Here is a 23667-nt window from a genome sequence, read left to right as displayed (position 1 = left end):
GGTCAAGACAGAGAATCAGAGCTGCCTCATTTGGAGACAAGCAGGATATGGGAAACTTGCTTCAACTGAGGGCTTTGGAGGACCTCAGGGAAGTAGTTCTAAGGAAGCGAGAAGAGGGTGCAGCCTTCTTGTTATGTGACCATGACCTTGCCTGAAGCTGAGACAGCTTAGAAAGTCAGGCAAGGGCTGGACAGGAGACAAGGAACAAGGTGGCATGAGGCTGCTGCTTCCTGAGCCCCTCACTTGGCAGAGAGTATGCTCTGGCCGAAGAGAAAAGAAGTGAACTATTACTCTGGGTCTCAGACACATGACACAGTCATAGTGGTTAAAAAAAAAAAAATTCGGGATCCCTGGGTGGCGCAGCGGTTTGGCGCCTGCCTTTGGCCCAGGGCGCGATCCTGGAGACCCGGGATCGAATCCCAGGTCTGGCTCCCGGTGCATGGAGCCTGCTTCTCCCTCTGCCTGTGTCTCTGCCTCTCTCTCTCTCTCTCTGTGACTATCATAAATAAATAAAAAAAAAAAAAGTAAAAAAAAAAATTCTTAACAATGTATAATTCACTGTCAAAGTCTACACATGAAATGCACTGCCTGACATATAATTCACCTTTTGTCATTTATTTTATTTTATTTTATTTATTTATTTATTTTTTACCTTTTGTCATTTAATACAATAAAATGCTATGGGTTAAAACAAAGAAACAAAGAGCCCTGGCTTATAGGTAGTGCAACCTATCCTGGGTCCTTATACCTACCCAGACCAGGCTGGATGTAGCTGCCATCACCCACCAGCTCAGGATGAAGGAAAGCGAGCTTTGTGCTCCTAAGAGGAAAGGGCTGTCAGGAGGGTTGCCCTCCAGTGTTCCTCCCTATACACAGTGACCCAGGTCTCCAAGCCAATTTCTCCAACCTCTGTGGCCAAGAGGCTAGGAGTTGGTTGAGCAGAGGGCTATCAGATGAAAGCTTCTCACCTGAGCCAACAGACTTCTCATGGAAGCTGGGAGAGTTGGTACTTTCTTTGATTTTAGGGTTGACCCAGTATCTTTGGATCTTCACAATAACTTCCCACCTCATGGGACAGCCAGGGGAATGGATGAGGCTACTGAATCTCAGTAAAGGTGAAGGGCCATGGAGGTGGATAACATTATTCCCTGGTTCACGGTGCACTATATAGCCAATAGACCAAGAGCTCTTTGGGAGCCTCTAAGAAGTGAAACCCCAAGCTGAGCTGCTTTCTTAAGTGTGGAGTAGAGGTCCCTCTATAGGAACAGATAGTTGAGGCACAGATGGAAAGCATTGGCTTTGAGACTGTTCAGCTCCTCCACTGGTCAACAAGTCATGTCCGAGCCTCAGTTTCCCCATTTGTCAAGTAGAAAGGATCCTCAGTAAGAGCAGGTGTGTGAGACGTCTGGGCACTGTCTTAACATTCACAGGAGCAGTGAGTGCGCTTCACACATAGCAGCATGGATTCCTCATGCTAAGAGGAAGGGCAACGGGAAGGCACCCCGCACCCTGGTCCTTCATGACATGGGCGCATGACCCCTTTTGGGTGAACTCAACAACCAGATGAAGAGCTGGTTTCCTGTGACCCCTGAGGTAAGTTTCTCAGCCATGACCAAACGCAGATTTGTAAATGCCAAGAAGCTACTCACCGGCTCAATTTTCAGAGCGTCTCGGTAGCTGCCAAAGAAAGCAGCCTGTGCCTTGAGGAAGGCCCTGGCCACACCATCGCCAGTTGTTGTGGAGACTTTCTTTAGCCGGTTCTTCAGTGAAGAGATCTGGTAACAGAGAGAAAGGACACAGGTTCAGGGCAGGTGGGAGGATGGCTGGCTAAGCCCAATCCATACAGAACTCTAGAAATTCCCTGGGAGGATTCTAGTTCCAGCTCCTAGAGAAGAAAATTGTACTCAGTATTAGGGCAGGTTTCTGAAACTAAAGAGAACATTGCTTCTCTTAGAGTGTATCAAGTAAGAACAAAACAAAGCTACTTTCCTTTAGTTTCAATGTGCCAGGTACGTGTGTTCACATGCATTTTCTAATTTAATTATTTCCACATTCTTGCAAGGAAGGGATCAGTGTTCCTGTCTTGTAAGAGTGAAATAGTCTCAGAGAGGTTGGATTATATGCCTAGAAACAAACCCAAGTGGTGGCCAACTGGAATATGAACTGAAAGTCTTATATGTTTTAAAAGATTTTATTTATTTATTTGAGAGTGAGAGAGAGACAGAGAAAGAGCAAGGAGATAGTGCACACAAGTGGGTGGAGGGGCAGAAGCAGACACCCAGCTGAGCAGGAAGCTCACATGTAGGGCTTGACCCCAGGACCCTGGGATCATGACCTGAGTTGAAGGCAGATGCTTAACAGACTGAGCCACCCAGGTGCCCCTAAACTAAAAGTTTTATAATCTGAGCCCAAAAGACACAAACTGTTTTAGTCCAATTCTACTCTTTGAATGGGATTGATGCGGGACTCAATCCCAGGACCCCAGGATTTGAATTACTTACAAATAATAGAAATGAATGGCTTATTTATAACATATATACCTCACACCTGATACTCAAGATATACAATTATTAAATATATGTGACATATATTTATTGTATTATAAATTATATACACATTAAAAATATATAAAGTAAACATACACATAATATATATTATCATATACTTCATACTCTAGAGGAAAGTGGCAGCTAATAGATATATATACTCAAGAGACTTAGAAAAATAGGCAAGAAAAGCCATGGCACTAGGACAAGAAGCCAGAAATATTTAGTGTATAAATGTAAGCTATAAGGTCTTACATGGTGGCTAGAGCTGGCTTGTAAATTTGACTTATGAGCCTTCTAGTGGTCAAAGCAAAAAGAGAAACCCAAGTTGTGAGATTCTTCAGGTCCATGTAGTACAAACCAACCACCTGCACAAATAAAAACACGTTTTCCTGAACATGAGAACTGAGATTTTTTTCCTATGAATCCTCAATGTGGGAAATCCTCATGTGTCACATGATGGCTCTTGCCCTCAATGTTGGAGACAACACCAAGCCTCCTGGTCTGCTCTAACATGCTTTTCATTCATCTCAAGATGCTGCACTGCACAACTTCCAGGCACACCATTCACCCTGTGTTTGTTCCATGTGAAAAATACCCCTGGAACTTGGCAACGGGGTAGCTTTGAGTCAATGGTGATACAACAGTGAGCAAAAGAAGACACAGGTCCTGTCCACAGGAAGTTTACATTCCAGTGAGGGATACACCAATCCACGGATGATGTTGCCACCTTGACAAGCCCCAGAGCTCACTGAGGAGATCAAAGAAGGATTCCTGAAGGGCATCGGGCTTGAAGGGAAATCTGGAGGAGGAGCTGACGTCAAACTTGGCCAAGAGGGAACAGTGCTCTGAGTACACAGAAAAAAGCCTGTGGTGAGGAGTCTGGAGAATAGAAAGGACTATGGCTCCAGTGGAGAAAATGAGGGAGAACATGGCTTGAACAAGGCTAGAGGAAAACGCAGGAGTCAAAAGTGCCAGGAGGACCATAAGGAGTTTTTTCTCTTCGTTTTGAGGGAAATGTAAACCTAATGACTGTTTTTAAACATGCAGGTGACATATCAAGAACATATTTTAGGAATCTATTATGGGCAATATAAGATTATCTGACAGGAGCACCCAGGTGGCTTAGTGGTTGAACATCTGCCTTTGGTTCAGGGCATGATCCTGGAGTCCTGGGATTGAGTCCCACATCGAGCTCCCTGTGTGGAGCCTGCTTCTCCTTCTGCTTATGTCTATGCCTCTCTGTGTTTCTCATGAATAAGTGAATAGAATCTTAAAAAAAAAAAAAAAAGATTATCTGATGGCCTGACATTATTTAAGGATAAACTAGAAAAATGAGATTCAGGTGGATCATGAGTCACCTAGTGTTCCTCAGATCCCTAAAAGTACCTGGGAGCCCAAAAATATTAAGGATCACTGGTTTGGGATAGATCATATAGACTTTAGGAAATGTTCCAATGGGGGCACCTGGGTGGCTCAGTCTGTTGAGTGTCTGATTCTTGGTTTTAGCTCAGGTCGTGATCTCATGAGTCATGAGAGTGAGTCCCACATCAGGCTCTGCACTCAGCAGGAAGTCTGCTTATAGAATCTCTCCCTCTGCCCCTCCCCCTGCTCACAGGTGTGCTCTATTTCTCTCAAATAAATATATCTTAAAAAAAGAAAGTGCTCCATGGATATTATTTCTTATTAACAAGCTTCTGATAAGGGATTTTTATTTTTAAAAGATTTTATTTATTTCTTAGAGAGAGAGAGAGAGAGAGCACGAGCAAGGAGGAGGGGGAGAGGGAGAGGAAGAAGTAGACTCCCCTCTGAGCAAGGAGCCCAACACAGGGCTCCATCCCAGAATCCCAAGTTCAGGACCTGAGCCAAAAGCAGATACTTAACTGACTTGTCCACCCAGGCACCTTAAGGATTTTTATTTATTTATTTATTTATTTATTTATTTATTTATTTATTTATTTATTTATTTATTTATTTATTTATTTATGAGACACAGAGAGAGAGAGAGACAGAGGCAGAGGCAGAGGGAGAAACAAGCTCCCTACAGGAAGCTTGATGCGGGACTCAATCCCAGGACCCCAGGATCATGCCTTGAGCCTAAGGCAGACACCCAACTGCTGAGCCACCCAGGTGTCCCACCCTCATGGATTTTTAAGTAGCTTATTAAGATATTTTACATACCATAAAATTCACTCATTTGAAGTATATAGTTTAGTGGTTTTTAGTATGATGACAGACTAATGATAGTTTGTAGACTATCACTATATTTAATCCCTAAATATTTTTATCACCCCCAAAAGAAACCCATCTTATTGTCAGTTACTTCTCATTCCCCACCAATCTTCCTCCCCTCCTCCTGAACCCTTCCATCTTCTGTCTCTAGCGATTTACCTATTTGGACATTTCATATAAACGGAATCATACAATAAGAGGTCTTTTGTGACTGGCTTCTTTCAGTATAATGCTCATTATAAATAAGGTTACTCCATGTTGTGGTACTTATCAGTACACTTCATTCTTTTTCATAGCTGAACAATATTCCACTGTATAGGGTTAGACCACAGTGTATTTACCCTCCATATTTATCTAGTTGATGGGCATCTGGGTTGTTTCCACATTTTGGGTGTTATGAATAATGCTGCTTTGAACATTCATGTAGAAACTTTTCATGTGGGGACAACAGAGACTCCGAGGCCAGAAACTGAGTGGTGAAAATCCTCTGTTGCCAGAGCTTATAAAGATAAGCTTAAAGGATACATGAAGTCATGGAGCACAGTGCCTGGCACCCAGTAAGTCACCACTAAGTGTTTACTGAGTAGCAGGGGAAAAAGTCTTGTGCTGTGGCTAATGGGGTGTGCTGTATGCTTGAGCAGGGAATTGAGTGATGGCAGGGCTAGGGCTGATGTCCTTCTCTGGTTAAGTCAGAAGTGATGGGAATAGGCAAAGAGGGGGTGGCTACCCTGTCTGTGCTCAGAGGTGGGCCAAGAAAAAACATTTTTCTTTGGAAGCAGTTGTGAGTATGTCTCAGCACCTGGGTGTCAAGAGCCCACTGTTTGTGACTTCCCTCTCCTGGGACACATCAGGCCCAGTGCCATGGGGAGAGCCCATGAAGAGCAAGGCAGGCCACTCAGCACCCAGGCAGACTCTGCCATGGGCTTTCAACTGGAAATAGCAATGTGAAAAAAACCCAAACAAACCATGCTTTATTAAAATATTAAAAATATTGCCCACTTCCCACCCTCCCCATAATAGAAATCTTGCCTCTCCCAGGGACTAGGGTGACATTTGTATCCTTTGAAATGGTGCAAGCCACTGTCACTCTTCTAGTTCCTCAAAGGCCTTGGGCCACCTGTGCTGCAGATTATTCCTCACTTAACCTTCCCTGGCCTTTCCCTTTCATTCGGGAGGTGTTTAATTACCTTGGATTCACAACGCTGCACTTCAGGTGAGCCTCTCCTAATGGCCTCATTATCATTTTACACAAAGAAGTCGTTGCTGATTGTAACTGAGCAAATATGAATGTGTGCCTTCCTGCCTGCTCCAGCTGGTCTGAAACCAGCCAAGGGGTCCTGGGCTCTTGATGTCCCTGTGACCACTTAGGCCAAGACTTCTGAAGACCTCTCCTCACCCTGCAACACGGAGAAGCTTTTGTCAGTGCTTCAAACTTTGAAACTTCAAGTATATGTACATCTGATAACTGGTGATAGCATTTTGTCCTTTAAATAAAAGTGAGGGATGAAAATCAGAGGCTTAAAATAACCCACAGTCATACATCTAAAACTCAACTTGCCAAGGAGTACTTGTGGGGGGTTCTGGTCAAATCATTAACACTGGGGTTCATTAGACATAATCTGGGGGCAATGGAAATGCTGATGAGGATGGCTTCCTCTTTTAATGAGGTATCAGGAGGAAGGCAGAAAACAAAGGCAAGAGGATACTACATTGAATGTACAGCCTCTCTTGAACACTACCACCCCCCTCCACTGTGTCCCCCTTGGTCACTGTAGGGTCACCCAGCTCATCTCCTAGGCCAGATTCAGATGTCAGACTCCATAATCCTCCTTCCCTACCCACCACCATTCTCCGCATCTTATCAGCACCACCCAAATATGTCCCAAATGCGCCCTCTCCTCTCAGCAGCTCCATCCCTCTTTTCTGGCCCAGATTGGTAGAGTAACTTCCCAGATGGGCTCTCGGTTTTCAGTGTCCCCTCAATGCCACCCACTGATAGTTGTCCTAGTAATCTCAGAAACATATGAATCTGGTCAATTCAATCCCTTCATCAAAATGCTTCAATGCTCCCCCCCCCCCCCCATCACTACCTGCAGAAAAACATCCAATTTCTCAGAGCAATCAGTGACGTTCCACTCAACTGGTCTCACTTCTCTCAGCCCACTTCACATATTTTGGACGGATAGTGAATTACTATTTAGAAGCATACACTACTCTCCAGCTTATACACATGCTGACACCTCACACAGCATTGTCTCTTGTACCTTCCTCTTCTATTTGTAAAGATCTATTACTCACCCTTCAAGAGACCATCTAAGTACCCATCAATGGGGGCCAAATAAGTAAACTATACCACATCTTCACAATGAAATATTACATAGCTGCCAAAAAGTTATCTCACAGTACTTGAACTGACATGAAAAGATGTCCACAAAATATTGCCAAGTGGGAGGAAAAATGCAAGTTACAGCGGTATACAGCATGAATCATTTAAAAATTTTTATATATATATAAATACATATATATGTATGTATGTATGTTTATATACGCAGTAAAAATCTAAAATGTCATGTATCAAACTTTAACCATGCAGGGATGCTTTCACTATTTTATGCACTTTTGATAGTTTTGACTATCCTTCACTAAAAAGCATATGTTCCTTTTATAATAAAGAATTAAATGAGGTCTTCTTCCTTGATAGTCAAATTAAAGATTACTTTGGGTTAAGGGAAAGAGGGAATTCAGATGTCCCCTCCTCTGCCAAGCCTTTGCTGACCCCTAAGGCAGGGCTAATGACACTCTATTGGGGCCCCTTGGATTGCTTAGGTGAATCTTTGGTGAGCTGCTACAGCTACCACATCTCCCGCTAGACTGAGTTCCCAGAAGGGCCAGAAGGGCTTGGCTGGTGTAACCATTTAGCACTTGCGGCTAAATGAAAGAACAGAAGAGTGAGTGTTTGATATTCTGAGAGAGGCATTTCCAGTGGCTGAGCTTCTCTGCTTGGGAGGAAAGTCTAGAATCACATTCTTCAGTAATTGATAATTAGAATCTAGTCTCTGCTGGGAAGGCCTGGATGGGGTGGGGTGGGTGGGACTGATACTCATCCATTCTGCTTCTGCAGAAAGCCACCACTTAGATGCAACCAAAATTGCGAGGAATACAAACCTCTTGGTGAAAGTGGACAACTAGCCCAGTCTTAACACTGCAAACGTCGTAACATGTATAATGACAAAAAGCCATATTCCTCACTCCATGTTCCTGCTTTACCTGCTTCCTGAATGCTCTACCCCCACAGATCTCTTGACTTCACCTGCTTCTGTCCCCAGGTGCTCCTCAGAGACTGAATCACTTGAATCTAGGATTGGAAACCTGGCCCTCCTGCCTTCTTAACCTTTTTGAGCTTCTGTTCCCTTTGCTGTAAAATGGAGTGTCTGCAACATAACGTTCGCTGTTAGGGTTAAACACAACAGATGTAAGATGGATGCCAGTGGAGGCAGTGGACTGTCTTGATTCTTTGATGTTCATGTTTCCTCTTTTTCCTAGACTACTGCAACCATCTTTTCACTGGTGGCTCTTCTATTTTTATCCTGGTCTAATCCACCTTCTGCACAAACTTGTCTTTCTAAAACAAGAGGCTGCATTCTACCACTCTAGTCCACTAAAATGTTCAGTGGCTCCACAGTGCTGACACGAAAAGTCCAAATTTCTTAGCACATATCCGAGGCCTTCTACAGGCTCAGCTCAAGCTCCATCTCCAACATTGTCTTCTACTGAGTTTTGGAGGCCTCCAAACCATCCCTAAAAGCCTGGAATGTTCTTTACCCTATTCTTGAACAAAATCCTTCTATTAAAAAAAAAAAAAAAGCCTCTTTCTGTGGTGCCCTCTGTCAGAACAGATAGCTCTTTCTCAGGGCACATTAGCTTGTTCCTTCCATTGATACCTCATCTTTGCAGGCCCCATGCTGCAAATATGCTGGCAACAGCCACAGAGGACCAGGACCCAGTGCAGGAGAGCTTATAGTCAGGGTCCCCCAGACCAGCCACAAGGTAGCCTGTAACTACTTCAAAAGGAACTCTCAAATGGTATATATCACCATCTTAGACTTTATCTTTTTGTAATAACCAGTATTTACATATCTTTCCCCCTCAACTAGAATGAAGATAAACTATGTGCTCAATAAATACAGGGTTCTTTATTACTTAGCTGCAATTTGTGGTGGGTAGGGGTGAAGGTGGAGATAAAGATGGTCCACTATTCACCTATCCATCTCTGACAGGAAAAGATGTCCACAAAATACTGTCAGATGGGGGAAAAATGCAAGTTGCTGAGCAATATATACACCACATGAATCATTTAAAAATCATATATATTTACATATGCACTAAAAATCTAAAATGCCATGTATGAAGCATGAACCCTGTAGAGATACTTTCACTTTCTGCAGCCTCCCCACTGCTTAGATGATAACGACTACATTCCTAGCTTGGCCTGCAAGGCTCAGAGTGATTGACCTCCACTTCTTTCAGATTTGAGGCTCTGCATCCCCTCCATGGTGTCATACTGGCCTTTTTTGCACCCCAAGACCTTTGGTAGGCCTACTCCTCTGGAGCACTTCCAGCATCATCACCCCTTTGTCCACAACCCAGTGCTGTCCGATAGGCTTTTCTGCCGATTATTTATCTCCCATGTTGTCTGCTGTGACAGTTGCAAGTGAGCACCAAGTGTGATTGAGGAACTGAATTTTTTATTTTATTCCATTTTAATCAATTAAAATTTAAATAGTTACATGTGAATAGGGGCTACCACACTAGACAACGACTACTTACTCTTCAGGTCCTGGCTCAAATATAATCACTTCCTGGGTCCTACCCCTCAGAAAAGACCAAGGTTCCCTGTTTTATTTTCTCCTTGTACCTTTCCTTCAGAGACATACAGCAATGTGTAATGGTGCATGTTGCAACAATTCTCTAAATGTCTTTCATTTAGACTGTATGTTCTAGGAAGGCAGGAGCCATGACCCTCCTCAGTGCTGGTGAAACATATCAAGGAGACAGTTCTTTTAAAAGTCTGACTCAAGTTAGCCTGTGAGGGTGCCTGACTTCTTGCATTAATGGTTCAGTGTCAGAAATGAAGTTATAAGATTTTTTGTTTTGACCAGACATCCAGCACAGCTGGGAGGAGGCAAAAGAATCACACTTTCTTTCCCCCTTTAAAAGTGGCCTATAAGGACCAAGGCAAATTGATTCTTCCTTTCTGGAATAAACTAAGTATCAAGGCTTTGTTATAAGATATTCTGGGCAATGTCTGGGTCTAGAAAGGGAAGAAGCAACTATTGCCTTGTTTTCCCATTTTTAGGGACACATACACATTGGTGCCCTCTGCTACCTTCACACTGGCAATGCAAAATGGCAGTGTATCTATCAATGCCTTAGTTCTTGCCTCAAATTTGAAGCAAAAATGTCTTCATATGTAAAGGCAATCCACCCCACTGTCTTTCACAGTAATAGTTTCTGGGAAAACCAGGAATTCACTAGGAGAAAGGAAGATGAATTAGTATTTATCAAGCCCCCTACTTGTACCAAATGCCATGGCAGGTGTTTTCATATCCAGCATTGTATTAATATCTCAGAACTCGGCATGGTTATCACTGCTATATGGAGGAGAAAAGTGAGCCTCAGCCCCATGTCACATAGCAAGAACAGCAAAGGGCAGAGGCCAAAGTCAAGCCCAAGTCTCTCTTACTCCAAAGTCTGTGCTATTTCACAGATTCTCATTGCTGCCAGGATTTCTTAAAACCAGCAAATTAGATTTATCCTTGATACTGGTTTATTTCTTCCCAAACTTAATATATCTCCATTATTGCTTCCTTTCATTCCTTGCTTTTCTGTTTCTTTCTCGAGAACATGGCTGTACCTTGACCTCAGTTGGCTTTAATTGCTTCTTCTGCATCCCATTTTCCCCTCAAAGATCCCATTCTCCATGGGGGAGTGGGGACTGTGCTAGTTATGTGGAGTTCTGAGCTGGCTATGACCCCAGGGGCCCAGGTTTCTGCTCTCTCTGTCTCTCCTGACATCTCACTGTTCGAGCATTAAGTCAGAAAGTTAGAGGCAAGCCTTACAATCTAAGCAGCTTTTGTTAGACAAAAGGATCAATTTTCATTATGTGAATGGCTACTTCACTATATGCTATAATGGCTTTGTTGAGCACGTTGAACAAACTATCAAGTCCTTACGATGACATTCTTGGAGTAAAAAAGTACAATTTTTAAAATAAAAAGGCCCATTTCCACTATCTGCCAAACAAAGCTCAGGAGGAGTCTTGCATACACTAGAGCACTCCAGCCCCTCCCCATAGATTGAATCCAAGTCCCTCGGCATTTTAAAAGCTGAAACACAGCAGCAACAACTTTTGTGTTTTTCTACCTATTCATAATACTCCTTTTTTCTCCAAATGCTTTTTTTACCCCCAGAGGAAGTGAAATTGTCTTTGTTTTCCCTATAAAACAATTTAGCTTTAAAACACCAAACACACACACATACACACACACAAACACACACACACAGAATTAAAGCAGTTGAAAATCCTGCCGAAGCTAAAGGAAGCTACAAGCAAGATCTGGGCTCAGAATAAATGTATATTTATGTTATTAGGTGGTCATTCAATAAAAGGATTATTTCTAACCAAATATGTGCACACATGTATGCCTATATATATATATATACATATATATATATACATATAAATATATATATATATCTGGGGAGTATTTTCAAAGAAGGGTTTTCTCCCCCATACTTCTGGCAGTTTAGGTTTAAAGGTCAGATTTAAACTATCACCATGTTTCACAATGCAATCTGTGCAGTGCCGCGTAATGAAATGGTTCAGTAAAGGTGCTTGTGGAAATTCTTTTAATTAGGTCTAAGGCTTTTCAGTTGTCAACATGAATAAACCAAGAACCATTCTCTTGCAAACACAAGGCACAAAATACAAATGTAAGTTACCTTTGAAAAAACAGATATGCTCTTGCAAAAGGGAAGTTATATATGTTTTTTTTTTTTTTACAACATATCCCCTGCCAATTTTTTTTTTAATGCCAACATCTTTCAGCAACAAAATGGACTGCAAATCAAAAATAAAGGGTTGGTCTATTTCTAATGAATCAAGACACTAATACCTGGTTCTAATGAAAAGTATACGCAGAAAGACTAAAGTTAATGGTAACTAAAAATGTTTGTCAAGAGATTAATGATGTTCTTCATGGGCAAAAGTCACTTATCTATTTAACTATTTACCTATAATTAATTCTATAGATCGGCAGTATTTCAGTCAGACATGTGCATAGCCCATTAATAGAATAATGATATCTATTAAGATATCCTGCAAATTGAATATCTATTAAAAATGCACCAAAATGCACTTCTGTCCTCAGCACCACTATCTGAGTTCTAAAAGATGAGCATATTATCAAGACTCCTGCTTTTCAAAGCACTGTTGACAAACTAAACTACTCAGATTTGGAATTTTTAGCCATCAGCTCAAAGCTAAATCTAGGGACCAAAACTTGCAAAATGAAAACTGTAAGAACATGGTGGGTTGCTTGGGGAAGTTGGATTATATTCACACTAAGTTCTGATAGAAAAAGCGAAACTAAATAAATAACTCCAAATACCACCAGCAGTTCAGATTTAGCTGGATACAAAGGTGTTGGTAATAGCCAACTGGCCCAAGACTTCACCTGGAATGGGGAAGCTTAAATGGAGCAATGGCAGCATGGAATATACATGTGTAATGAATCAGTGTATTGGCTGGCCAGCAAATGAAGGTATGTCTAGCAAACCCTGAACATGAAGGTACAACACCCAAATGTATGCTGATTTAGTATGGGTTCAAATTCTGCCTCAGATGCAGGCTATTTGCTGGAGGCCTCTAGGCAAGTTTCTTAATCTCTCCATCTATAAAACGAGGTAAAGTACCACCACTCTTGACGTTTGTTTCAGAATTGTTATGTAGATTAAATGTCAAATTTTTCAAAGCCTCTAGCACAGTGCCTGGCACACAGTAGGAGCCTAATAGATGGTGACTATTCTTCCACACAACTCAACTCCAAAGCCAAAACCACCCTAGCCATTATTGTAGCATAAAAAAGAATAATGGACTCACAATTAACATTTTCTAGGGCATCAATTACTGAAATGTCACTCACTATGCTAAGCCTGGTGGGTTTATTTAGTGACCTAAACTCGGTGTGTATTTGGGAGTTAATGAAGTGCGTGGTGTTTACAAAGATAAAAGCGGGATTTGTCTCAGCAACAATCCTGGGCTGAATGGATATAGATTTCCATGCTTAGGGATGTAGCCAGGCCGGATCCATGGTGGATCACATGGATACGTCCACACAGAGCGAGATATCTCCTAACGGGATCTGGGCATCTCCACCTCCTTGGGGGAGGAAAAAAAAACAGGAAGGGGGGGTGGTGGGAAGTGTGTATAATAGATGTGTTTCACAGTGTCCCTGCTGTGATGAACAACTTGATCCACTTACAGTTCCAAACACATGATGCATAAAAGAGCTGACAGAAATTCAATTCTTGCAAAGAAAAGCATCTGCTCTCTAGTGGGAACGGCCAAATATTAAGCAGTTTTAAGGCAGGGCAAAGACCTAGAGCAGCACACTTCATTATCTAGATATAGCAGGAGTAAAGAAATGCAGAAGATTACAAGCGGACGAACGAAAAGTAGCCGAGATTCCAAGCATTAATTACCCAGAGTAAAATGATTCAAGTTAAATCTTTGTTACGACAAATATTAAACCCAGCTGTGTTTATGTAGCAGTTGTGAAAAAGAAGAAAAAGAAATCCGTGTACAATATCTGTGAGCTCTGCCAGTTAATTGAATTCGCTGGCAGCACTTCCTCTACCATGAGCCAAACATCCTCAAAGATAAAATGTAGCTTTTAAACAGACCTGGGGAAACGGAATCAAGAAATTTCAACCAATAAAACACAACTCTTTACTGGTATAAAAGTAAAGTAAAATTCAGTAATGAAAGGAAGGAAGTCTCTTAAACATTTACTGCATTCCAAAGCTTGGAGTTGCGGTTTATTGCTGAGGTCTCTTCTGATGTCCCACAGTGCTCCTGCTTCAGCATCTTTAATGAAGTCCCATAAACTCCCATAAAGTACTTGATTGTTGACAAATCATACACACACAGTCGGGGCAAGGCCCACTGGATCACGATGCTCCTTCTCTCTCAGCATGAAATTTACAAGTCGTGACACTGTCATGGAGAGTGGCCAATCCAGAATAGAGACCTACAGACAATTACTTAAAAGCATAAGGGATGAATGGCTGGTGACAGAGAGACACCTGAAGACATACAAACCATGAAGCCCAGAGCCAAAACATTCCAGTGCTTCAGATGAGAGGAGGAAAGATGATTTTTTTTTCCATCATAAAACTCTTAATAGTCATATTAGAGAAAATTTGGAAAATATGAGAAAAAAATGCTAACATAACTTTACTATCTTCATATACTACTGTTGGCAATTTGGAAGATGTTTTAAAGATATTATACTTCTGTGTATCTGGCTATTTTTCATTGTTCTCACAGCAGATATAGCACTTAATATTCTGCTTTTTTCACCAAATCGTTATCTTTAGCATTTCCTGTGTTGCCCACAATCTTCATAACCATCATCCACTGAATCATCACTCCATTGAATAGCAATGGGATAGATTACCTTAATTATTCCCCCTGATTTTGGATCTTAAGAATGCTTCCAACTTCAGTTAACCTAACAACAATGCTATTTGGTTAGGTGGCTTTCTCCATTTAGAACTACTTGCCAGAAAAAAAATCTTTGAAGTCAAGTTACTAGGTCACAAAAGAATACATTTTAATGGCCCATTACATATATCTTCATATAAGAAAGTGAAAAGAGCACCATTCAGGCTATACAAAGCATGAAGTAAAAAAAAAAAAAAAAAAAAAAAGCAAAAAGTAGACAGTAGACATAGGCTTCCACATCTATGTGCATACACAAAAGCCTACAAATTCCAGGCCAAAGAATATTAAAAAGGGCTCTCATGGAGCCATGGGAAATCTTGTTCCCTAGTAATAAAATGTGGTATGTCCACATCACTGGAAGTGTTTGAGGTCCCTTTTATCAAGCTTTTTAAAAGTCTTAAAAACTATGCTAGCTAAGCAGCTCACACTTAATACTTTTTTTTTTAAAATAATTCATTTATTTATCATTTTTATTACTTATTTTTGGGGGGATGCCCAGTACAGAGCCTAATGCAGGGCTGTACCTTGTGACCCTGAGATCATGATCTGAGCTGAAATCAAGAGTAAGAGGCTTAATCACCTGAGCCACCCAGATGCCCCTACACTTAATACTCTTGAAAGAACAAGAGATGTTATTTAAAACTTAGGAAACAGGTAAAGAGTGCTTAAATGGCTGGGGTAGGAGGGGACATTATGTTTTTGTTCTCTGCAACCACGTGACCTTGAGATAAACATGAAGTCTATAAACAGGCATGGAGATCAGTAAGAGATGGACTATTGCAACATTTCCCCTCCAGAATCCACAGCTGGGGAACAAGACAATTATCGTAAGTAAAAAATGGTACATCTGTAAGTCTCAGGGAACCCAACAAAATACAATGGCATTAAACTTGTCCATCTGTTTTTTTTTTTTTTTTTTTAAGGTAGAAAAAGATAACCGAATAAGATTAGGGAAGTTGAGACCAAACTGTCTAGGTACCTAGTATCTAGGTATCTAGTACCACCCTACGTCCAAATTTACCCCTTTACCCATGTTCATAAATCACATGAAAATCGACACTCCTATTCTGAAAGTTACTCGATATTGGAGGCTCCTTTTAAAAATTCAATTCCAAGTCCTCTTCTTTTTAAGAACTAACTTAAATCATACAAAACACAATTTGAGAAGTTCTGACAAATGTACGACACCCATGTAACCACCAGCACAAAAAAGAAGCAATGCTTTCTTCACCCCAGAATGCTCCTTGGTGCCCTTGTCAGTCCCTGCCTTCTCCATCCCAGCCCAAGGCAACCACTGATCTGCTTTCATCCACTAAAGACCAGCTTTCTCTCTTCTAGAACTTTATGTAAATAAAATCAGGGTGGCTCAGCAGTTTAGCGCCTGCCTTTGGTCCAGGGCATGATCTTGGAGTCCTGGGATCAAGTCCCACATGGGGCTCCCTGCATGGAGCCTGCTTCTCCCCCTGCCTGTGTCTCTGCCTCTCTCTCTGTGTGTCTCTCATGAATAAATAAATAAATTAAAAAAAATCATATAGTATATTCTCTTATGTCTGGCTTCTCTCTCAGTGTAAGATATTTCAGATCTTTTACTGTTAAGTGTCTCTTCAATCTTTTGCTTCTCTTTCATTGGGCTGTCTCACTATTGAGTTTAAGGGTTCTTTGTATACTCTGGATAAAAACCTTTTTTCATATATACATATGGAGAATATTTTCTCAGTCTATGGCTTGCTTCTTCATTTTTCCAATGGTATCTTTTGAAAAGGCTAAGCTTTTATTTTTATGAGGTTTAATCACTTTTTCTTTTCTGTGTGCCTTTTGTGCCTTACCCAAGAAATCTTTTTTTTTTATCTTTTTTTTTTCGTTTTTTAAGATTTTATTTATTTATTCATGAGACAGAGAGAGAGGCAGAGACACAGGCAGAGGGAGAAGCAGGCTCCATGCAGGGAGCCTGATATGGGACTCGATACTGGGACTACAGGATCACACCCTGGGTTGAAGGCAAGCGCCAAACCGCTGAGCCACCAGGGCTGCCCCTTACCCAAGAAATCTTTGCCGAGTCTAAATTCATGAAGATTTTCTCCTTTATTTTCCTTTACTCATTTTATAATTTTTGCTTCTATGTTTTGGTACATAATCCTTTTTGAGCTAATATTTACATAAAGTAAAAATAAAAATTTTTATTTTTTAATTTTTTAAAAGATTTTTAATTTATTTACTCGTGAGAATACACAGAGAGGAGGGAGAGAGAGGCAGAGGGAGAAGCAGGCTCCTTGCAAGGAGCCCGATGTGGGACTTGATCCCAGGTCTCTAGGATCACACCCTGGGCCGAAGGCGGCGCTAAACCACTGAGCCACCGGGCTGCCCAAGATTTTTATTTCCAAATGGATAACTAGTTGTTCCAGTAACATTTGTTGGGAAAAAACCTATCGAAGTAATTCTCTACTGAATTACTTTGGCATATTTGTTGGAGACCAATTGGCCATTTATGTGCAGGTCTAATTCTGAAATATTTATTCTGTTCTATTGAACTGTATATCTACACTATCTACATTTAGTATAACTTCATAGTAAGTCTTGAAAGTAGGTAATGTAAGTCCTACAACTTTGTTCTTTTTCAACATTGTTTTGGCTATTCCAGATCTTTCGCATATTCACATACATTTCAGAATTAGCTTGTCAATTTTTTTTTTCTTTTTAAGCCATCTGGAATTTGGGTTGGGAATATATTGAATCTATAGATCAATTCAGGGAAAATTAACATCTTTAAAATATTGAGTCTTCCAATCCAAAACATGGAATATCTTTCCATTTGTTTAAGTCTTTTAAATTTTTTCTCAGAAATACTTTATAGTTTTTGGTATACAAATCTTACATATATTTTGTTAAATTTATTCTTAAATATTTTGTGTTTTGTATGCTATTTTAAATGGCACTTAAAATTTTTCATTTTCAACTGCTTATTACTAGCATATAGAAATATATTGACTCATACACTGACCTTATCCTGCATGCTTGCTAAATTCATTTATGATATTCCTTAGGATTTTCCATATATATGATTATGTCTGAATAAAAGCAATTTTACTTCCTCCTTTCTAATATTTAGGGTTTTTCTTTTCCTTGTTTAAGCGAACTGGTTAGAACCACCAGTACAATGGAATAGAAATGGGAAGAGCAGACATTCTTTTTTTGGTTCTCATTCTGAGAGGAATAGCATTCTATTCTTTCACCATTAAGTAAGATATTAGCTGTGGGTTTCTTCTTGATGCTCTGGATCACAATGAGTTACCTAGTTTGTGAAGAGCTCTTAATCATGATAGGTGGATTTTTCCTAAAATAGTTTTTTTGTATGTTTCAATACAATTTTTCTTTTTTAGTCTGTTGACATGGTAAACTAGATTGATGGATTTTCAAATATTTAGCCAATCTGTAGTCATCTTGTCATGCTGTATTAGTCTTTTTATACACTTGATTAATTTGTTAATATTTTATTTAAGATTTTTCATTTCTATATATGAGGTATATTGGCCAGTAGTTTTCTTGTAAATTTTTCATTTGGTTTTCATGTCAGAGTAATGCTAACCTCAGAAAGCTGGATGGGAGGTGTTTCTTTCCCTTTTCTTTTTTTCCCCGTTATTTTCTCAAAAAGTTAGTGTAAGATGGTATCTGTTCTCTTAAATGCATGATAGAATTAATGAAACTATCTGGAACTGGAATTTTCTCTGTGGGAAAGTTTTAATTGTAAATTCAAATTTACTTAATAGTGCTATTTTTCCATTTTCTGTCTTATTGTGTAACTGTAATTTGTATATTTCAAATTTTATTTTACCTAATTTATCAAAACATTTTTTTAAAAGATTTTATTTATTTATTCATGAGAGACAGAGAGAGAAGCAGAGACACAGGCAAAGGGAGAAGCAGGCTCCATACAGGGAGCCCAATGCGGGACTCGATTCCGGGACTCCAGGATCACCCCCTGGGTCAAAGGCAGATGCTCAACCACTGAGCCACCCAGGGGTCCCTAATTTATCAAAATTATAGGCCTCAAGTTCTTCTTCTTCTTCTTTTTTTTTTTTTTCCACGCTGCCACCAGGCCGGAAGCGGCCCCGGGCCCCCAGGCCTCAAGTTCTTTATAATTATTCTAATTATTCCCTTATTTGCCTTTTCTCTTTCCTTTTTTTTTTTTTTTTAAATATCCTTTTTATTTTGGAATATTTTTAGACTTTTAGACAAGTTGCAAAGACACTACTGAGAGTGTGCCCATATACTCCACACTCAGGTTGTTTCACCTAAGAGATCTTCTATTACCACAGCGCATCTGTCAAAACTAAGAGTCCAACACTAGTACATTATTAGCTCAATTCCAAACTTTATTGTGATTCACCAATTTTCCATCAATGTCCTTTTCTTATCCCAGTATCCAATCCAAAATTTCACTTTGCGTTCAGTTTGTCATTTCTCTTTAGTTTCCTCTGGTCTGTGACAGTGCCTCAGTCTTCCCTAGTTTTTTTTATGACCCTGACAATTTTGAAAAGTACTCATCAGGTATGTTATAGAATGTCCCTCAATTTGAGTGTAATTGAAGCTTTTGTAATGATTTGACTGGATTTTTGGAAAGAACACCAGAGAGATCATGTATCCTCATCGTATCAAGGTTACGCCATAGCCACACAACATCACTGGTGACGTTAAACTTGATCACTTGGTTGAAGTAGTCTTTGACATTTGTCCATGTGAGTTACACTTTTCCCCTTTAACATACTCTATTTCTTGGAATCCCAGCCCACACTCAAGTGTGTGTGTGTGCTGCAGGGGGTGGGGTGAGGAGGATTAAGCTCCTTCTCTTAGAGAGGGAAGTATCTATAGATACTATTGGAATTCCTCTATGAGGAAGATTTGCCTCTCAGCCCCCATCCACTCTCTTGTGGTTGGTGTTTCACTGTGTATCTTTTTCATCCTTTAACTTTTCATCCATCTGACTCTTTAAAATGAAATTCTTGTGGGCAGCATATAATTGGGTCCTGATTATTTAAGTAATTTATTACTCTCCTGTAATTAGAGTATTTAGACAACATACGTTTGATGTAATAAATCCACATGGTTGGGTAAGTCTATCATCTTGCTAACTTTTCTATTCCTTCCATCTGTGTTTGGTCCCTTTAGCTTTCCCTCTACTCCCAAATGTTTTGGATCTTTAATATTGGCCTATTAGCTACATTTTTTTTCCCCTTTAGTGGCTCCTCTATGACTCACATCTTTAATTTAATAGTCTACCTTCAAATAATATACCAGTTTACAGAGAATTTAAGAATCTTAAAACAGTATACTTCCCTTCTCCATCCCCACCCTGTCTTCTGTGCTGTTGCCATACATCTTCTGCCCATGTTACAACACACAATACACTGGCATTATTTTTACTTTAAATACTCAGTTGCCTTTATAGAAACTAAACATGAGAAAAGAAGTCTCTTATATTTACCTACATATTAACTATTTCTGGCACTCTTCCCTCCTTTATTGTTCAAGTTTCTTATGGTTTAATTTTTCTTTCCAAAGAAACAAGAAATGTAGTGTGTGCAGACAATGATTTTCTGCCCCACCCCTCCCCACCCCGGCCCCGGCCTTTTGGTCTGAACAGGTCCTAGTTTTGTCTTCATTCTTAAAGGATATTTTCATCCTATTGAAGGATATAGATTTCTAGGTTGACAAAAATTTCCCTTTATTACTTTAAAAATGTCATTCCATTATCTCCTGGCTTAAGTAGCTTCTTCTAGAAGTCTTCAGTCATTACTTCTTTCTTTTATATGATGTGTCTTTTTTTCTCCAGCTAATTTTAAGCCTTCCCATTTGTCACTGGTTTTACATAGTTATCATTCTGGGCTTTTGTGTGGTTTTGTCTGGATCCACTATGCTTGTGGTATCTTGAGTTTACGATTTTCACCACAAGTTAAAAAAAGAAAGCTATAATTTTAAAATATTTTTTTCTATCTTTCCCTACCTTCCTCTCCCTCCAGGACGATATGTATTTTAGTCCTCTTGATACTGTGCTGTAGGTCCTTGAGGATCCATTAACCTTTTCCTGTCTTTTCCTTTCCCTGCTTCATACTGGCTACTTTTTATAGCTATGTTTTCAAGTTCACTGATCTTTTATGTGGTGGTGTCTAATATCCTCTTAATCCTATCAGTGAAATTTTGATTCCAGGTTTTGTTATTGCTTTTTAATCTGAGCACCAGTTACTGGTATTGGATAAGAACTCATCGCACTGAACGTCAATGTTAGGTGTACTTTGTGTATTTAAACTTCAATAAAAACATATTGCTGCTCAGAATTTGAATGTTTCCTTGACTGTGTGAGCTCCATCCTACACATGGGCAGGTCAGTCTTCAGCACACTAGTCAAGAGGACCTAATTCAGATTTCCGGAGCTCTTTTGATGAGTAGCTTCCAGTCTGGTACTCTGACCCACAAATCTAAACCACCTCCCCCTCAGATCTCTGACCTTTCAACTCAGTAAGACCGCTGTGCTTTGTCGGGGATCCCCCTCCTGGCACCATGGTCAAGAAATGCCTCAAGGCAAAAAGCCAGGGCGATGGTAGGCCTTACCTCACATGCTTCCTTTCTTTCAGGAATCAAAGTCCTGAACTGCCTGTTGTCTAACATGTGAAAACTGTTGCCTTTATATTTGTCTAGAGTTCTAGTTGTTAATAGTGGGAGGATAAAGCCAGCTCCAATTATTCCATGGCTAGACGCAGAACAAAGACCTCTTTTAATAAAATTTCCAGCATGGATGCCATGTTTTGCAAGATTTCATCTACCAAAATAACCCAATCCATATGTCCCTTCCACTCTTCCATCTATCTATTCAGTGGCTGCTACATCTCTGTGAAACAAAGATGAATAAAACTTAATTCCTGCCCTCACAGAACTCACAATTTAAAGGGAAAGGAAGGAATGTGTAATAAACTATATTCCTGCATGATAAGTAAAATTACACAATCAATACAAGGAGCTCTGAAGACACAGAGATATAGTTAAATTACTTGGAGAGGTAAGAGAAGGGCTTGTATTTATTTATTTACTATTCTTAAAGTAGGCTACATACCCAACGTGGGATATGAACTCATGATCCTGATACTAAGAGCTACATGCTCTACTGACTGAGCCAGCCAGGTGGCCCAGGGAAGGTTTTTACAGCTTCACATTTAGAGTAAGTTTTAAAGAATGAGTAAGAGACTGATTGGTAGGATAGGATATTTGGGAAAAAAGAAACACTGCATGCAAAGTTTGAAGCTATAAAATAATATGCGAGGTTTGGAGAACTAGTAACAGTTCTACATGCCTATAATATAGGGTTTTGAGCTGGGAGGGTAATGAGCTAAAGCTATGGAAAACAATAGGAGGGTCAGAACATGAAGGCAGACACTGAATGCAATGCTCATCATCATTTACATCCATAAATCATTACAACTACCACCCATCATACTCACAGGATATATGTTTTACATATATTACACACACTACATTCAATTCCCACAACAACCTATGAGGAAACTAAGGCTCAGAGAGCTTAAGTAATTTTGACTGAGATCACAAGGCTAATAAGCGAAGAAGCCGGGATTTAAACACACATCTGTCTGATTTCAAAGTCAACAAAAGGAATTTGCCTCTAAGCTATAGGCACTGGGAAGATTTTGTCTTTCAAAAAAAAAATTTTTTTTTTTTTTTAGTTTTTTAATTATGTTCGTTGATGGAGTGGTTTTAAGAGGGAAACATAGTTAGGTTTATTTTTGGAAAGGTCGCTCTGGTGCAAGAAGAGGAAGGGCTGGAGACGAAAGACCAAGTTGGGAGGCTGCTGCTAATAGTGCAGGAGAAAAATAAGAGCCTGGATTAGGTGGGTATAAGGAAGATAGAATACAGGATCTGACAAATAGTTTAAGAAGCAGAATCAATCAGATGCCATAAACAAGCAGCTCTAAGAAAGGGTAAATTGTGAGGTCAACTGTGGATATGATGATACCCTGAAGGTACCTGGCCCTGTGCTGAATGCAGGGGACACGAAGATGCACAGGGCGTGATTTCTTCTCTCAAGTTCACACAGCCTTAGAGAATCAAATCTCTGCATTCCACCGAAACACAAATATCTTATAGACCACATTCCCTCTCCATTACTGTATCTTTGGAGTTTTTAATGGTTCTAGAGTCCCATGCTTAGAATACCACTGAAGAACCGTCTCAACCCTGCCTCAAACCAATTTGCAAATGAACAGGTCCTTTTTATGCAGGCTAAGGTCTGTTAAGGAACTAATGTCCTCTAACTCTGGCTATAATTACTAACAATGACTTTATTAAGAACAAATGCAGGAAAAAAAAAAAAAAAGAACAAATGCAGGTACCATTTATTGAACACTAACAACGAGTGAGCACTGCCCCAAGCATTTGAGGAACATAATCATCTCATTTATTTGCTACAGCAATCCTCAATACAGGGCTCATACCCCTCCTTCCAAAATGGGGGATTGAGCTCAGGAAAAAAATAACTTGCCCCTCGTTCCTTTGGTTTCCTGAGACCACTTTATTGATCATTTAAAAAGCATCTTGAGGGGGATGCCTGGGTGGCTCAGGCAGTTAAGCAGTTCAACTCTTGATTCAGCTCAGGTCAAGATCTCAGGGTTATGAAACTGAGCTCCACATCAGGGCTCTGTGCTGGACATGCAGCCTGCTTAAGATTCCGCCCCCCCTTCCCCCTCTCTCACCCACTTGCATATGTATGCTCGCACTTGGGCGCATACTCTTTCCCTCTAAAAAAAAAAAATTAAAAAGCATCTTTGTACCATCTTCAGGAAGCGTCTATTACCTGTCTCCTAAATTTTGTCATCCCCAGGTCCTTCTGTGCCTGATTCCTACTTTCCTTGTGGCCTCTATTATGCTATATCATGATATAGATGTAATTTACATATCCATTTCCCTCTACTTTGCTCTTTGAAGGAAAGGACTAGATCTGCTTCATCTTTGCTGCTTAATGCCCAGCAGTGGGTCAGAGCACTGCAGATAGGACCAGTCTACCTACTCCATGGTTTCTTAGCCACCAGTTACTCATCCTGG

General features: G+C 40.2%; 1 protein-coding gene across 27 annotated transcripts in view; it reads right to left on the bottom strand.

Annotated features, from left to right (window-relative positions):
- DENND1A (DENN domain containing 1A) overlaps nucleotides 1-23667 on the bottom strand; it is a 495329-nt gene that overhangs the window by 156940 nt on the left and 314722 nt on the right. For all 27 annotated transcript variants that reach the window (XM_072748692.1, XM_072748673.1, XM_072748682.1 and 24 more), the window contains one exon: nucleotides 1650-1775. In XM_072748692.1, coding sequence (XP_072604793.1) covers nucleotides 1650-1775 — 126 coding nt within the window. The remainder of the gene's footprint in view (nucleotides 1-1649; nucleotides 1776-23667) is intronic.

The sequence above is a fragment of the Vulpes vulpes genome, chromosome 2 (assembly GCF_048418805.1).
Source record: "Vulpes vulpes isolate BD-2025 chromosome 2, VulVul3, whole genome shotgun sequence".
NCBI classification, from domain to species: domain Eukaryota; kingdom Metazoa; phylum Chordata; class Mammalia; order Carnivora; family Canidae; genus Vulpes; species Vulpes vulpes.
This window is presented reverse-complemented; position numbering and strand designations above follow the sequence as displayed.